We start from the raw sequence: 18,408 nt of genomic DNA, 5'->3' as shown, positions 1-18,408 counted from the left end.
TCTAAATTCAGGTAACTAGAAAAATAATGCTATGGAAAAGGGGAGAATTTGGGATAAAAGACAGTGAGTTCTATTTTTGAGTTTGAGATATGTACAGAACATCCCAATCATAAAGACCGGTATGGTCTGGAGCCCAAAAGATAGACAAAGACTAACTATATAAATCTGAAAGTCATTTGCATAGAGATAATTGAACCAGTGGGAGCTGATGGAGTTACCAAATAAGGTTATATAGAGATAAAAGGACCCAGAAGAGGAATTTAAGGAACATTCACATTTAGTGGGAGTAACATGCATGAAAATCCAACAAAGTGAACTAAGAAGGTATGATCATACAGGTAAGAGAAGAACCAAGAAAAACTTAGAAAGGAGATACTATTCAGGAGGAAAGAGTGACCAACTATATCAAATATTTCAAAGAAATTAAGAATGAAGAGAATTAAAGAAAGAGCATAGCAAAGAAGGCCAAGAATGAAGAGGTATCAATGAGTAGAGGGAGATCTGTACAAGTCCTAAGCTTCTCTTTCTCCCAGTCCCACTCGTTCATGATCTCTGAAGTATAAGAAGAGAAGCTTAGCACAAAGGCCCCACATTCTGACATGGACATCATCATACAGCCATGTTAAGTGACACAATAAAGCTGGCCCATGCCCTAGAAGGATTCCAGGAACTTTTATATTATTTCTGGTAGGGTTTCTTGGCAACCAGATTCTGGGATCATGGCGGATTTTACAGCTGAAGAAGTGAAAGACATCTTCCAACTTGAGGTGAAGATATAATTTTTTTAAATAAACCAAAACCGAAAAAGATCTATATATGTAGATCTGATTGGTTTTAAAGTATGGGTATGAAGTTTTAGAAACAATCCATATCATTCAGACATTTTAAATGTGGAACCTTGGATAATCCATACTTCCTAGGATCCTGTTTATAAATATTGATATTTATTTTAACTCTGTGAGTACTGTCCAAGTACTAAGTCAGTGACTTTTTCAAACTCTGAAGGTGGTTGTAGTGGTTTTTGTTGAAATAGCAGACACACATTAAAGGTGCCACCTAACCCACATTCTCTGGGGTATATCTTTCATAAAAGTCATCTTGAGCCTTGTAGTTTATAGTTTGATAACCACTGTACTAAACTCGAGAGCAAAATGTAAATCAGGAAAGCAACTAGGTCCGGGAAAATATAGGATGATATACCTGCAAAAAAACAGAGTGCCCTGGATCTGGAGGATATATGCAAATCTATTTCTTCTTCTTGCCCCCAAATATTGTTACATATTCTACTATGCAAAAGGGGTTTGTAGGCTTTTGTTTAAGAGGTTGTTTAAAATGATCACTTTTGAAAACAAAATCTCTTGAATGTGGGAATAAGAGATGAAAGGGACATTGCCCTTGACTCTTTGAGGTGACATAAGCATGATTTAAAATGTTATATATATATATGTTATTTTCCCGCAGTTATATGTAAGACAATTTTAACATTCATTTAAAAAAAATTGAGTTCCAAATATTTTCTTTCATCTCCCCCTTCTTCTTGAGACAGAAAGTAATTTGATATACATATTTAATCATAAAAATCATATTGCCATATTAATCACATTGTGAAAAGAAGATCTAGACCAAAATGAAAAAAATTAAGAAAAACTACAGAAAATGAAAAATAGGATGCTTTATTCTGCCTTCAGACTCTGTTCTTTTTCTAAATTGGTGAATTACAGTTTTCATCATGAACCTTTTGGAATGTTTTGATTACTGTATTGTTGATAGCTAAGTCATTCACAGTTGCTCATCATGTAGTATTGTTGTTACTGTGTATAGTGTTCTTCTGGTTCTGCTCAATTCATTTTGCATCACTTCATATAAGTCTTTCCAGGTTTTTCTGAAATCTATCAGCTCATCATTTCTTATAACACAGTAATATTCCATTATAATCATATATTTTCCATTCCAGCTATTTTCCAAGTGATAGGAATACCTTCAGTTTCCAATTTTTTGCCACCACAAAGAGAGTTATAGATCTTCCCCTTTTTAAAAATCTCTTTGAGATATAGACCTAGTAGTGGTATTGCTGGATCATAGGTTATGCACAGTTTTATAGCCCTTTAGGCATAGTTCCAAATTGTTCTCCAGAATGATTGGATCAGTGTACAATTTGACCAACAGAGCATTAGTGTCCCAGTTTTTCCATTTTCCTTCCAACACATCATTTTCCTTCTCTGTCATATTAATCAATCTGATGGGTGAGAGGTGGTACTTTGGAGTTATTTTAATGTGTATTACTCTAATCAACAGTGATCTAGTGCATATTTTCATAAGACTACAATTAGTTTTGTTTTCTTCTTCTGGAAAATTGCCTATTCATATCCCTTGACTTGGGGAATGACTTGCATTCTTATGAATTTGAATCAATTCCCTATATATTTGAGAAAAGAGGCCTTTATCAGAGACACGTGATATAAAAAAGTATTTCTCAGCTTTCTGCTTTTTTCTAATCTTAATTGCATTGGTTTTTGTTTTTGCAAACTCTTTTTAATTTAATATAATCAAAATTGTCCATTTTACATCTCATAGTATGCTCTCTCATTCTCTCTTTCTCTCTCTCTCTCTCTTACACACGTGCACACACACACACACACACACACACACACACAGTAATAAATAAATTCTTCCCTTCTCCATAGATCTAACTAATTTCTTCCTCTCTTACGTTTTTCTGTTTAAATCACATACCCATTTTGATCTTATCTTGGTTTACAATGTGAAATGTTGGTCTATACCTAGTTTCTACCATACTGTTTTCCAGTATTCCCAGAAGTTTTTGTCAAATAGTTCCTGTTCCAAAAGCTGGTATCTTTGGGATTGTCAAACACTACATTACTATGACCATGTACTACTTCTGAGTCTTGCATACCTAATCTATTTTACTGAGCCCACCACTCTATTTCTTAACTAGGACCAGATAATTTTGCTGATTATTGCTTCATAATACAGTTTGAGATCTGGCATAGCTAAATCATCTTTCTTTTCATTAGTTTTCATCAATTCCCTCAATTTTCTTAATCTTTTGGTCTTCCAAATAAATGTTATTTTTTCTAGCTCTATATAATAATTTTTGGTAGTTTGATATAGCACTAAATAAACAAATTAATTTAGATAGGATTGTTATTTTTATTATATTAACTTGGCCTACCCATGAATATTTTTTCCATTTGTTTAGTTCTGATTTTATTTGTGTATGAAGTGATTTTTAGTTGTGTGTATACAGTTCCTGGGTTTGTTTTAGCAGGTAGATTCCCAAGTATTATATAATGTCTACAATTATTTTAAGAGCAATTTCTTTTTCTATATATTCCTACTGGACTTTGTTGGCAATATATAGAATGCCTGATGATTTATGTAGATTTATTTTATATCTTGCAATTTGATGAAGTTGTTAATTATTTTAATTGTTTTTAATTGATACTTTAAGTATACTATAATGTCATCCGCAAAAAGTGCTAATTTTTTTCTCATCACCAGTTTTTATCCCTTCAATTTCTTTTCTTATTGTTGTAGCTAACATTCCAATTCAATACTGAATAATGATGGTGATAATGGGAATCCCTGTTTCACTCCTGATCTTATTGAGAAGGCTTCTAATTTGTCCCCATTACAGATAAAGCTTGCTGATGGTTTTAGATAGTTGCTCCTTATCATTTTTTTATTATAGCTTTTTATTTACAAGATATATGCATGGATAATCTTTCAGCATTGACAATTGCAAAATCTTTTGTTCCAATTTTTCCCTTCCTTCCCCCTACCTCCTCCCCAAGATGGCAGGTAGACCAATACATGTTAAATATGTTAAAGTATATGTTAAATACATTATATATATACATGTCCAAACAGTTATTTTGCTGCACAAAAAGAATCAGACTTTGAAATAGTGTACAATTAACCTGTGAAGGAAATCAAAAATGCAGACGGACAAAAATAGAGGGATTGGGCATTCTATGTAGTGGTTCACACTCATTTTCCAGCATTCTTTCACTGGGTATAGCTGGTTCAATTCATTCCTGCTCTATTGGAACTGATTTGGTTCATCTCATTGTTGAAGAGGGCCACTCCATCAGAATTGATCATCATGTCAATCATTGTTGCTGAAGTGTATAATGATCTCCTAATCCTGCTCATTTCACTCAGCATCCATTCATGTAAGTCTCTCCAAGCCTTTCTGAAATCATCCTGCTGGTCATTTCTTACAGAACAATAATATTCCATAACATTCATATACCACAATTTATTCAGCCATTCTTCAATTGATGGGCATCCATTCAGTTTCCAGTTTCTGGCCACTACAAAAAGAGATGCCACAAACATTCTTGCCCATACAGGTCCCTTTCCCTTCCTTAAGATCTCTTTGGGCTATAAGCCCAGTATGCTCCTTATCATTTTAAGGAAAACTCCATTTATTCCTACATTCTCTAGTATTTTTAATAGGAATGGGTGCTATATTTTGCCAAAGCTTTTTCTGCATTTGTTGAGATAATCATATGATTCCTGTTTGTTTTTGTTATTGAAAAGATCAATTATGCTGATAGTTTTTCTAATATTGAACCAGTCCTCCAGTACAGTTATAAATCTCACCTGACCTATGATATATGATCCCTGTGATATATTATTGTAATCTCCTCACTAGTGTTATACTTTTAAATTTTGCATCAATATTCATTAGGGAAATTAGTCTATAGATTTCTTTCTTTGTTTTGGCTTTTTTTTTTTTGCATTACATACCCACAACATATTGTGTCCTAAAAGGAATTTGGTAGGACTTCTTCTTCATCTATTTTCCTAAATAGTTTATAAAGCATCAGAATTTATTATTCTTAAAATGTTTGGTAGAGGGGCAGAGCCAAGATGGTGGAGAGAATGCACGCTTCATTCTAAGCTCCCCTTTTACCCTCACTACTAATTACCAAATTCAGCCTCTGAAATAGTGCTTGACTGGTAAAATCCACAAATACGGGGAGTACAACAAATTACCAGCTGAAGATAATCTGGAAGACTGCCAGAAAAGGTTTGTCCTGATTGGAGGGAGACCAGTGCAGGTAGGGAGGCAGAACACGGAGGCTAGCACACTGAGTGAACTGGGGGCGGGAGTGGTCTCTGCAGGTAGAGAATTTGCAGGGAGGACTGTATCACAGGTTTGCTGCTCTGCTTTGGTTGGAAAGCAGTAGATCAGCAGTAGATCAGCGGAGACAAACATCAAAGGTAGAGTTACCAAATGCAGCCAAAAAATACCAGAACTTAACAGGACCTAGCCACACCCATCCAGCACAAGGAGTGACTCAGCATGGACCACAGCATAGTTGTGCAGCTGCAGCAGGAGGAGGGAGATGGTCTGCCCAAGGTAGTGACATTTCCACTGCAGGACTCTTAACAGGGCACTTTGGCAGCTTGGCTGCTCTTTGCAGCCCATTTGCAGGACAGCTACTGTCCATCTTTCCCTATTCTGTAGAGGAAGCTGGTAACCTCCTTGCTCTGAAGGCAGACCCTAAGGATTTTTTTTAAAAAATGAGTAAAAAAGCCAAATGAACTCTAACTATTGATAGCTTCCATACAGAAAGAAAGCAGGTTTCCAACTCCAAGGCGACTAATAGCAGACAGTCTCCAGGGAAAACCCCAAAGGGGGATATAGCCTGGTCCCCTTTACACAAGGCTCTCCTAGAAAAAAATTATAAAAAATCTTAAAAGAGAGCTAGAAGAAAAATGGGGAAAGGAAAGAGAAACTCTGCAACAGAGTACAGAAAAGGCATATAATTCATTAAAAGAAAAATTTGATAAAGTGGGAAAAGAAAACAACTTCCTGAAATGTAAATTGGAAAAGGCAAAGAATTCCCACAAAAACAGAATTTGGGAATTGGAAAAGATAAATAACTCCCAGGAAAGTAGGATATGTGAATTAGAAAGAGAAAATAACTCAGTTTTTAAAAAAAGTAGTGAAATAGAAAAAAATTCCATAGAGCAAAACAATTCACTTAAAAACTCAATTGGACATATACAAAAAGAAGTAAAAAAGCTAATGAAGAAAATAACTCATTACAAATCAGAACTGAACAAATAAAAATGAATGATTCATTGAGACATCAAGAATCAGTCAAGCAAAACCAAAAAAAAAATGAAAAAATAGAAAAAATGTTAAATATCTACTTGGAAAAACAGCAGAGCTGGAAAATAGATCTAGGAGAGATAATCTGAGGATTAGTAGACTTCCTGAAAATTATGATGAAAAAAGAGCTTAGACACTATTTTACAAGAAATCATCAAAGAGAACTGCTCAGATGTAATAGAATCAAAAGGTAAAATAGGCATAGAAAGAATTCATTGAGCACCTTCTGAAAGAGACCCCAAAATAAAAACTTCGAGGAATATTGTGCCTAAATTTCAGAACTATCAGACTAAGGAAAAATATTAAAAGCAGCCAGAAAAAAAATTCAAATACCGAGGAGCCACAATAAGGATCACTCAGGATCTAGCTGCTTCCACATTAAAGGATAAAAGGGCCTGGAATCTGATATTCCAAAATGCAAAAGAACTTGGAATGCAGCCAAGGACAAACTACCCAGCTAAGCAGAGCATTTTCTTCTAGGGAAGAAGATGGACATTCAATGAAACAGGTGAATCCCATTTATTCCTAATGAAAAAACAAGAGCTAAACAAAAAATTTGATTCCAAATATAGGACTCAAGAGAAGCATAAAAGATAAAAAGAACTCTTGAGAACTTTATTTCTGTTATGGGAATACATAAAGACCATGTGTATAATTTGATTTTACTGTTATAACACAAAAAAAGGGAAATAGGAGTAGAAAGGGGATAGTTTCAGAAAAAGGGAAAACAGAAGATAAAAAAAGGGAAACTACATCCCACGATGAGGCAAAGAAAATCTATCATATCTGAGGGAATTGGGGGGGGGGAGGAACATTGTACGAATCTTACTCTCATTAGATTTGGCTCAAAGAGAAAATACTAGACATATTTGGTTTTCAGAGAAACTTCTCTCACCTCATTAAAAAGTGGGAGAGGAAAAGGGAAAAGGAAAAGAGTAATAAGGGAAAGGTATAAGAAAGGGGAAGGGACTCAAAGGGAGTGAGAGGGGATTCTAAAGAGGGAGAGCTGTGTGAAGTAAGTGGTGCTTATAAGTTTAATACTGGGGAGGAGGGTAAAGGAGGAAAGAAAAAGAAAAGCATAATCTGGGGATAAGATGGCAGGAAATACAGAATTAGTAGTTTTAACCATAAATGCGAATGCGATGAACTCTCCCATAAAGTGGAGGCAGATAGCAAACTGGATCAAAAGCCAGAATTCTACAATATGTTGTTTACAGGAAACACATTTAAAGCACAGTGATACAGAGTAAAGGCTGGAGCAAAATCTATTATGCTTCAGGTGAAGTCAAAAAAGCAGGGATAGACATCCTTATCTCAGATCAAACAAAAGCAAAAAATGATTTAATTAAAAGAGTTAAGGAAGTTAACTATATTTTGCTAAAGGGTAGCATACATAATGAAGCAATATCAATACCAAAAATATATGCACCAAGGCTTCTCCTAAAGGAGAAGTTAAGAGAGTTGCAAGAAGACATAGACAGCAAAACTGTAATAGTGGGAGATCTCAACCTTGCACTTTCATAATTAGATAAATCAAACCACAAAACAAATAAGAAAGAAGTTAAATAGATAAATACAATATTAGAAAAGTTAGGTATGATAGATCTTTGGAGAAAACTGAATGGAGATAGAAAGGAGTACACTTTCTTCTCAGCAATTCATAGAACCTATACAAAAATTGACAATATATTAGGACATAAAGAAAATTAAATGCAGAAAGGCAGAAATAGTAAATGCATTCTTTTCAGATAATGATGCAATAAAAACTACATTCAAGAAAAAGTTAGGGGTAAGTAGACCAAAAAGTAATTGGAAACTAAATAATCTCATCCTAAAGAATGAATGGGTAAAACAGCAAATGATAGACACAATTAATAATTTCACCCAAGAGAATGACAATAATGAGACAACATACCAAAATTTTTAGGGTGCAGCCAAAGTGTTAATAAGGGGAAATTTTATATTTTTAGAGGCTTACTTGAATAAAATAGAGAAAGAGAAGATCAACGAATTGGGGTTGCAACTTAAAAAGCTAGAAAAGAACAAATTAAAAAACCCCCATGAAATGCTAAACTTGAAATCCTAAAATTAAAAGGAGAAATTGATAAAATTGAAAGTAAAAAAAAAACTATTAAATTAATAAATAAAACTAAGAGTTGGTTTTAAGAAAAAAACAACTTTGGTAAATCTGATTAGAAAAAGGAAAGAGGAAAATCAAATTGTTAGTCTTAAAAATGAAAAGGGAGAACTTTCCACCAATGAAAAGGAAATTAAAGCAATAATTAGGAGTTACTTTGACCAATTTTATGCCAATAAATTTGATAACCTAAGGGAAATAGATAACTACCTTCAAAAATATAGGCTTCCCAGATCAACAGAGGAAGTAAATTGCTTAAATAGTCCCATTTCAGAAAAAGAAATAGAACAAGCTACTAATCAACTGCCTAAGAAAAAATCCCCAGGACCAGATGGATTTACATGTGAATTCTACCAAACATTTAAAGAACAATTAACTCCAAGGTTATATATACTATTTGAAAAAATAGGCAATGAAGGACTCCTACCAAATTCCTTTTATGACACAGACATGGTACTGATACCTAAACCAGTTAGGTTGAAAACAGAGAAAGAAAATTATAGACCAATCTCCCTAATGAATATTGATGCTAAAATCTCAAAATATTAGCAAAAAGACTACAGAGAATCATCGCTAGGATAATACACCATGACCAAGTAGGATTTATACCAGGAATGCAGAGCTGGTTCAGTATTAGGAAAACTATTAGCATAATTGACTATATCAATAACCAAATTAACAAAAACCATATGATCATCTCATTAGATGCAAAAAAAGTATATGATAAAATCCAACATCCATTCCTATTAAAAACACGAGAATATAGGAATAAATGGACTTTTCCTTAAAATAGTGGCATCTATTTAAAACCATTAGTAAGCATTACATTATTAATGGGGATAAATTGGAACCATTCCCAGTAAGATTAGGAGTGAAACAAAGTTGCCCACTATAACCATTACTATTCAATATTGTACTAGAAATGCTAGCTTCGTTAATAAGAGTTGAAGAAGAAATTAAAGGAATTAGAGTAGGTAATGAGGAAACCAAATTATCGCTCTTTGCAGATGACATGATAGTATACTTAGTGAACCCCAGAGATTCTACTAAAAAGCTATTAGAAATAATCCACAACTTTAGCAAAGTTACAGGATACAAAACAAACCCACATAAATCATCAGCATTCTTATATATCACTAACAAAATTCAACAGTTAGAGATACAAAGAGAAATTCCATTTAAAGTAACTGTCAATAGTATAAAATATTTGGGACTCTATCTGCCAAGGGAAAGTCAGGAACTATATGAGCAAATCTGTAAAACACTTTCCACACAAACAAAGGTAGATTTAAACAATTGGAAAAATATCAAGAGCTCTTGGATAGGTCGAGCAAATATAATAAAGATGACAATACTTACCTAAACTAATCTATTTATTTAGTGCTATACCAATCAGACTCCAAAAAAACTATTTTAATGACCTAGAAAAAATAATAAAATTCATCTGGAAGAACAAAAGATCAAGATTTTCAAGGGAACTAATGAAAAAAAATTCAAATGAAGGTGGCCTAGCTGTACCAGATCTAAAACTATATTATAAAGCAGTGGTAACCAAAACCATTTGGTATTGGCTAAGAAATAGACTAGTTGATCAGTGGAATAGGTTAAGTTCACAGGAAAAAATAGTCAATAACTTTAATAATCTAGTGTTTGAAAAACCCACAAACCCCAGATTTTGGGATAAGAATTCACTGTTTGACAAAAGCTGCTGGGAAAATTGGAAATTAGTATGGCAGAAATTAGGCATTGACCCACATGTAACACCATATATCAAAATAAGGTCAAAATGGGTTCATGATCTAGATGTAAAGAATGATATTACAAACAAATTAGAAGAACATAGGATAGTTTATCTCTCAGAGCTGTGGAGGAGGTAGGAATTTATGATCAAAGAACTAGAGATCATTATTGATCACAAAATAGAAAATTTTGATTATATCAAATTGAAAAGTTTTTGTACAAACAAAACTGATGCATACAAGATTAGATGGAAATCAATAAACTGGGAAAGCATTTTTACAGTCAAAGGTTCTGATAAAGGCCTCATTTCCAAAATAAATAGAGAATTGACTCTAATTTATAAGAAATTAAGCCATTCTCCAATTGATAAATGGTCAAAGGATATGAACAGACAATTCTCAGATGAAGAAATTGAAACTATTTCTAGCCATATGAATAGATGCTCCAAGTCGTTATTAATCAGAGAAATGCAAATTAAGACAATTCTGAGATACCACTACACACCTCTCAGATTGGCTAGGATGACAGGAAAAGATAATGCTGAATGTTGGAGGGGATGTGGGAAAACTGGGACACTGATACATTGTTGGTGGAATTGTGAATATATTCAGCCATTCTGGAGAGCAATTTGGGAACTATGCTCAAAAAGTTATCAAACTGTGCATACCTTTTGACTCAGCAGTGTTATTACTGGGCTTATATCCCAAAGAGATCTTAAAGAAGGGAAAGGGATCTGTATGTGCCAAAATCTTTGTGGCAGCCCCTTTTTTTGTAGTGGAGAGAAGCTGGAAACTGAGAGAATGCCCATCAATTGGAGAATGGCTGAATAAATTGTGGTATATGAATGTTATGGAATATTATTGTTCTGTAAGAAATGACCAACAGGAAGATTTCAGACAGTCCTAGAGAGACTTACATGAACTGATGCTAAGTGAAACGAGCAGGACCAGGAGTTCATTATATCCTTCAACAACAATACTATATGATGATCAATTCTGATGGACATGGCCCTCTTCCTCAATGGAATGAACCAAATCAGTTTCATTCGTTCAATAATGAATAGAACCAGCTATACCCAGGAAAAGAATTTTGGGAAATGAGTGTGAACCACAACATAGCATTTCTAATCCCTCTGTTTTTATCCACTTGCATTTTTTATTTCCTTCTCAGGTTAATTTTACCTTATTTCAAAGTCCGATTCTTCTTGTGCAACAAAATAATTGCATGGATATATATACATAAATTGTATTTAACATATACTTTAACATATTTAACATGTATTGGTCTATCTGCCATCTGGGGAAGGGATGAGGAGAAGGAGGGGAAAAGTTGGAACAGAAGATTTTGCAAGGGTCAATGCTGAAAAATTACCCATGCATATATCTTGCAAATAAAAAGCTATAATAAAAAAATGTTTGGTAGAATTCACTTATGAATCCATCTGATTCCTGAATTTTTTTCTTAAGGAATTCACTGATGGCTTGTAAAATTTCTTTTTCTAAGATGTTGTCATTTAAGTATTCTTTTTCCTATTCTGTCAATCTGGGCAATTAAAAAAATATATATAACCATTCATTTCACTTAGATTGTCAGATTCATTGGCACACAACTGGGCAAAATAGCTCCTAATTATTATTTTAATTTTTTCTTCATTAGTGATAAATTCATCCTTTGTATCCTTCATCCTCCATCCAATATCCTTTTTGAGACTGGTAATTTTGTTTTCTTTCTTTTTTAAAAAATAAAATTAATCAACAATTCATCTATTTTTTTCATAGTATGTTTTATGTATTAGCTCTTAGTTTTATGTATTAGTTCAATGGTTTTCTTACTTTCAGTTTTATTAATCTCTCCTTTGATTTTCATGATTTCTAATTGTATGACTTTAACTGAGACTTTTAATTTGTTTTTTTCTAATATTTTAGTTGCTTGCCCAATTCAATGATCTGTTCATTCTCTATATTACTGATATAAATGTTTAGAGATATAAGTTTTTCCCTAAGTACAGTTTTAGTTGCATCCCATATGTTTGGAATATTGTCTCATTGTTGTCATTCTCTTTAATGAAATTTATTGGTTTGTTCTTAGACCCACTCATTTTTAAAATTAAATTATTTAGCTTCCAATTAATTTTAATCTAGTTTTCCATGGACCTTTGTTAAATATAATTTTATTGCATCATGATCTAAGAAAGAGGTATTTACTATTTCTGCCTTATTGTGTTTGATTGTGACGTTTTAATGCCTTATTTCCTAACAGATGATCAATTTTTTATAGGTGCCATATATCATTCAGCAAATGGCATATTCCATTCTATCCCCATTCAATTTTCTCCAGTTATATCATTTCTAATTTTTCTAAAATTCTACCTATCTTCTTAACTTCTTTCTTGCTCATTTTGTGGTTAAATTTATCTAGTTCTGAGATGGGGAGGTTGAGGTCCCCCACTAATATAGTTTTTTTGTGTCTATTTCTTCCTGTAATTCACTGAACTTCTTTAGAAATTTGTAGGCTAATTTCTAAAATATTGAGAATTGACTCAAATTTATAAGAATACAAACCATTTTCCAATTGATAAATGGTCAAAGGATATGAACAGCTCATTTTCATACTGAGAAATTAAAGCCATTTTTAATCATATGAAAAAGTATTCTAAATCCCTATTGATTAGAGAAATACAAATTGAGACAACTCTGAGGTGCCATTTCATATCTCTCAAATTGGTTAAGATGACAGAAAAAGATAATGATAAATGTTGTAGGGGGTGTGGGAAAACTGTGACACGAATACATTATTGGTGGAGTTGTGAACTGATCCAACCATTCTGGAGAGCAATTTAAAACTATGCCCAAAGGGCTACTGTACTGTTCACACCCTTTGATCTAGCAGTGTTTGTACTGGGTCTGTATCTCAAAAAGACCTTAAAGGAGGGAAAGGGACTCACTTATGCAAAAATGTTTGTGGCAGCCCTTTTACTAGTGGCAAGAAACTGGAAACTGAGTGGATGCCCACTCATAAAATAAATTCTTTTGAAAGAAAAAAGCAGGGGTGATTTTTTTTTTTTTTTTTTTTTTTTTTGCTGAGGCAATTGGGGTTAAGTGGCTTTCCCGGGGTCACACAGCTAGGAAGTGTTAAGTGTCTGAGGCCAGACTTGAACTCAGGTTCTCCTGACTTCAGGGCTAGTGCTCTATCCACCTATGGGAGTGGCTGATAAGTTATGGTATATGAATGTAATGGAATATTATTGTTCTATAAGAAATGATCAGCTTGCTGACTTCAGAAAGACTTAGAGAAACTTACATGAACTGATGCTAAGTGAATTGAGTAGAACCAAGAGAATATTTTAGACAGCAACAAGATTATGTGATGATTAACTGTGATGCATTTGACTCTTTTCAACAATGCCTTATTTAATGCCTTATTTCCTAACAGATGATCAATTTTTTATAGGTGCCATATATCATTCAGCAAATGGCATATTCCATTCTATCCCCATTCAATTTTCTCCAGTTATATCATTTCTAATTTTTCTAAAATTCTACCTATCTTCTTAACTTCTTTCTTGCTCATTTTGTGGTTAAATTTATCTAGTTCTGAGATGGGGAGGTTGAGGTCCCCCACTAATATAGTTTTTTTGTGTCTATTTCTTCCTGTAATTCACTGAACTTCTTTAGAAATTTGTAGGCTAATTTCTAAAATATTGAGAATTGACTCAAATTTATAAGAATACAAACCATTTTCCAATTGATAAATGGTCAAAGGATATGAACAGCTCATTTTCATACTGAGAAATTAAAGCCATTTTTAATCATATGAAAAAGTATTCTAAATCCCTATTGATTAGAGAAATACAAATTGAGACAACTCTGAGGTGCCATTTCATATCTCTCAAATTGGTTAAGATGACAGAAAAAGATAATGATAAATGTTGTAGGGGGTGTGGGAAAACTGTGACACGAATACATTATTGGTGGAGTTGTGAACTGATCCAACCATTCTGGAGAGCAATTTAAAACTATGCCCAAAGGGCTACTGTACTGTTCACACCCTTTGATCTAGCAGTGTTTGTACTGGGTCTGTATCTCAAAAAGACCTTAAAGGAGGGAAAGGGACTCACTTATGCAAAAATGTTTGTGGCAGCCCTTTTACTAGTGGCAAGAAACTGGAAACTGAGTGGATGCCCACTCATAAAATAAATTCTTTTGAAAGAAAAAAGCAGGGGTGATTTTTTTTTTTTTTTTTTTTTTTTTTGCTGAGGCAATTGGGGTTAAGTGGCCTTCCCGGGGTCACACAGCTAGGAAGTGTTAAGTGTCTGAGGCCAGACTTGAACTCAGGTTCTCCTGACTTCAGGGCTAGTGCTCTATCCACCTATGGGAGTGGCTGATAAGTTATGGTATATGAATGTAATGGAATATTATTGTTCTATAAGAAATGATCAGCTTGCTGACTTCAGAAAGACTTAGAGAAACTTACATGAACTGATGCTAAGTGAATTGAGTAGAACCAAGAGAATATTTTAGACAGCAACAAGATTATGTGATGATTAACTGTGATGCATTTGACTCTTTTCAACAACAGTTGATTCAAGCCAATTCCAGTATACTTGTAATGGATATCTGCTCTATGACTGAAAGTGAATCACAATGTAGCATTTTCAGCTTTTTGTTGTTGTTTTCTTGCTTGTTTTTTTTTCCATTTTTTCCCTTTTGATCTGATTTTTCTTGTGCATCATGATAATGTGAAAATATGTTTAGAAGAATTGTACATGTTTAATCTATATTAGATTACTTGCTGTGTAGGAGGGAAAAGAGGAGGGGAGGAGAAAAATTTGAAACACAATGTTTTGCAAAGGTGAATGTTAATTATCTTTACATATATTAGGAAAAATAAAAGGCTATTCTTTTAAAATAAAAAACTTGGAGGCTATATATCTTTTTGATCATACAGGTTTAGTTCTTCAGAATTGTCTTGGATCATTCTATCACTGAGAATAGTTATGTCACTCAAAGCTGATCAACTTACAATATTGCTGTTTCTTTGTACACAGTACATTTCACTATGCAACAGTTCATAGAAGTCTCCAGATTTTTCTGAAATTATCCTTCTCACATTATACATTTATTCAGCCATTACCCAATTGATAGGTAATTTCCAGTTCTTTGCTCCCAGAAAAGAGCTGCTATAAAGATTTTTTGTACATATAGGTCATTTTCTTTTTTTGTTTTTAAAAAAATTCTACCAAACATTTAAGGAACAATTAATTCTAACACTATATAAACTATTTGAAAAAATAAAAAAGAGGAGTCCCACTAAACTTCTTTTATGGCAAAATAGGATTTTTATACCTAAAGTAGGAATGCAAAAACAGAGAAGGAAAACTATAATTCAATTTCCCTAAAGAATATCAATGTAAAAACAACAATAATGATTTTTAATAGTGCCAAGGAGATTATAGCAAAATACCATAAAGTCCATGTGCCATGACCAGATGAGATTTCTACCAAGAATGAGGTACATTGGAATTTGAGGGGGACTTGCACCTCTGGCATGAGGGCTTGTTGAGCCCCTTTCAAGGTTGCTCATTCACCTTTGAGGTTTATCTGCTACTCAACTCTTACCTGTAGCTCCAAGAAGTTATAGCATGTACACCAGTAAAACCATAATGACAGGGTAAACCAGAGGGTAACCAACAGGCCTCAAATCCATTGGTGAGTTATAGGGAATCTATACCAAGCATGGGCAGATGAGAAGAGTTTGTCCCAACAGCCATGAAGGTGGCTGAAGTAGCAGCTGTGGAGCACTTAGAGCTGGTCAGACATTGAAAGCATCAACATCATCCACTGCTTCCTGAGCTATAACCAATTGCTTTAACTTTTATCTTGCCACTGGACATCAATGACTCTGGAAAAGAGAATGATTGATGACTTTGTGTAACTCTAAATCCAATTTATACAAGTCAAGATATCATGTGTGATGTCATTGATCTTCAAAAGTAAAACACAAATAAAAATAATACCAAGAATAAAGGGTTCCTTCAATATTAGGAAAATTATAAGCAAAATTTATTACAGCAATAATAAAAATAACCATTATAATATGATAATATCAATGAATGTAGAAAAGGTTTGGAAAAAATATAGCACCCATTCCTACTAAAAATATCAGAAAGCATAAAAACCAATGAAGCCTTACTTAAAATAAATTGTTTTTATTTAAAACCAAAAGCAAGCATTATATGTAATGTGAATAAGCTAGAAGACTTCCCAACAAGATCAAGGATGAAGCAAATATTTCTATTATCAACACTATTATTCAATATTGCAGTAGAAATGCTGGCTCTATCAATAAGACAAGACAAGAAATTGAAGTAATAAAAATTGGCAAAGATGAAACAAAACTATTTCTCTTTACAGATATGATGGACTAGAGACCAAAAGAATCAACTAAAAACTAGTTGAAAACAATTTAAAACTTCAGCAAAGTTGTTATATATGTATATATAATATAATGTATATCTAATATAATAAGAATATATATAATACAATAATAATAATCTCATGTGTGTCTAACTATTTGTAACCCCATTAAGAGTTTTCTTTGTACAATTTTGTGTAATAACCTGCTTTTGAGTCTTTCTGGATCAAGTTTTTCCCCATTCCAAACCATCTTCCACTCAGCTACCAAAGTGATTTTCCTAAAACATCTCTGACCATGTCATTCCCCTACACACACACACACACACACACACACACACACTCTATAAACTCCAGTACCTCCTAATCACCTTCCAGATCAAATATAAAATCTAGTTTTGATTAACGCAAAGATTTGATTTTTGAGGGACATGAACTCACTATTTGACAGAAAGTTGCTGGGAAAGATGGAGTGTTTGGCAGAAACTAGGCATAGAACAATATTTCACACCATATACCAAGATAAAGTCAAAATAGGGACATGATTTAGACATAAAGGGTGGTATAAGTAAATTTGTGAGCCTGGAAAATTTTATTTGTCAGATCCATGGATACAGAAAATTTTATAACCAAACGAGATAGAGAGGATAACAAGAAATAAAATGGATTGTTTTGATTACATGAAATTCAAGAGCTCTTCTCCAATTGATAAATGGTTAAAGGATATGAACCTGTATTTTCATAAGAAAAAAACTGAATGTATAAGCAGTCACATGAAAAAAATATTCTAAATCACTTTTTATTAGAGAAATACAAATTAAATCAATTATAAGATATCACCTTACACATCAAATTGGCTAACATAACAGAAAAGGGAAATTACAAAAGTTGGAGAGGATGTAGAAAAATAGATACACTAATAAATTATTGGTGGAGCTGTGCAATGGTCCAACCATTCTGGAGAACCATATGGAACTGTATCTAAAGGATTATTTAACTGTAAATACCCTTTGATCCAATTACTAGGTCTATATCCTAAAGAGTGCAAAGAAAGAAAAAGGACCATATGTACAAATATTTATGGCATTTCTTTTAATGATGATAAACAATTAGAAATTGAGGGAATGTCTATCAGTTGGGGAATAGCTGAACAAGTTTTGATATATGATTGTGATGGAATACAATAGTAGCATAAGATATGAGCCGGATGCTTTCAGAAAAATCTGTGAAGACTTAATATGAACTGATACAAATGCAAGTGAGAAGAACCACTAAAACATTATATATAGTAACTGATATTGTAAGACAATCAACTGTGAAAGACTTAGCTACTCTGAGCAATGCAATGATTCAAGACAATTCAAAAATACTATCTTCCTCCAGAAAGAGATTTGATGAACTCTGAAAGCACAATGAAGGATACTTTTCCTTCTTTCTTTATTCTTCTTGCTTTTTGTTTTTTACTTAAGTATATAAACTCAAAGTTAAATAATCTTTTTATATTCATTTAAAGTGATATGACATGTTGTCATAATATCAGTTGCTTGTGTCAATATCATTCATTTTGGCTAGCACATCCTAGTGTCAGTTTCAAAGTAACACCAAAACTTTTTAAAACTTGAAATAGATTTATAAAATGTTATAAATACATATCAATGCATTTTATATGATCTTATTGTATACTTTTGAATATTATAAAAATTATATTTCATAATAAAATTGTAATTTTATTTTAATAAAGTACCAGCTAAAAATATCATTTGTATAAATTATTTTCCGAAAAGTGGGGAAGTAGAGGTAGCTAGGTGGCACAGTGGATAAAGCACCAGGTCTGAAGTCAATAAACTGAGTTCAAATCTGGCCTCAGACACTTAATACTTCCTAGCTGTGTGACCCTGGGCAACTCACCTAATCTCATTGCCTCAGCAAAAAAAAAAAAAAAAAAGTATAGGAGTGTATGTGGTTTT

General features: G+C 33.1%; 1 protein-coding gene across 1 annotated transcript in view; it reads left to right on the top strand.

Moving 5' to 3' along the window:
* Window positions 1–663: 663 nt before the first annotated feature.
* C2H8orf74 (chromosome 2 C8orf74 homolog) overlaps window positions 664–18,408 on the top strand; it is a 56,902-nt gene continuing 39,157 nt past the window's right edge. The window contains exon 1 of the mRNA XM_003758083.4: window positions 664–767. Within this exon, the coding sequence (XP_003758131.1) occupies window positions 720–767 (48 nt within the window). The 5' untranslated portion in view covers window positions 664–719. The remainder of the gene's footprint in view (window positions 768–18,408) is intronic.

Source organism: Sarcophilus harrisii, chromosome 2, assembly GCF_902635505.1.
Source record: "Sarcophilus harrisii chromosome 2, mSarHar1.11, whole genome shotgun sequence".
Classification (NCBI taxonomy): Eukaryota; Metazoa; Chordata; class Mammalia; order Dasyuromorphia; family Dasyuridae; genus Sarcophilus; species Sarcophilus harrisii.
This window is presented reverse-complemented; position numbering and strand designations above follow the sequence as displayed.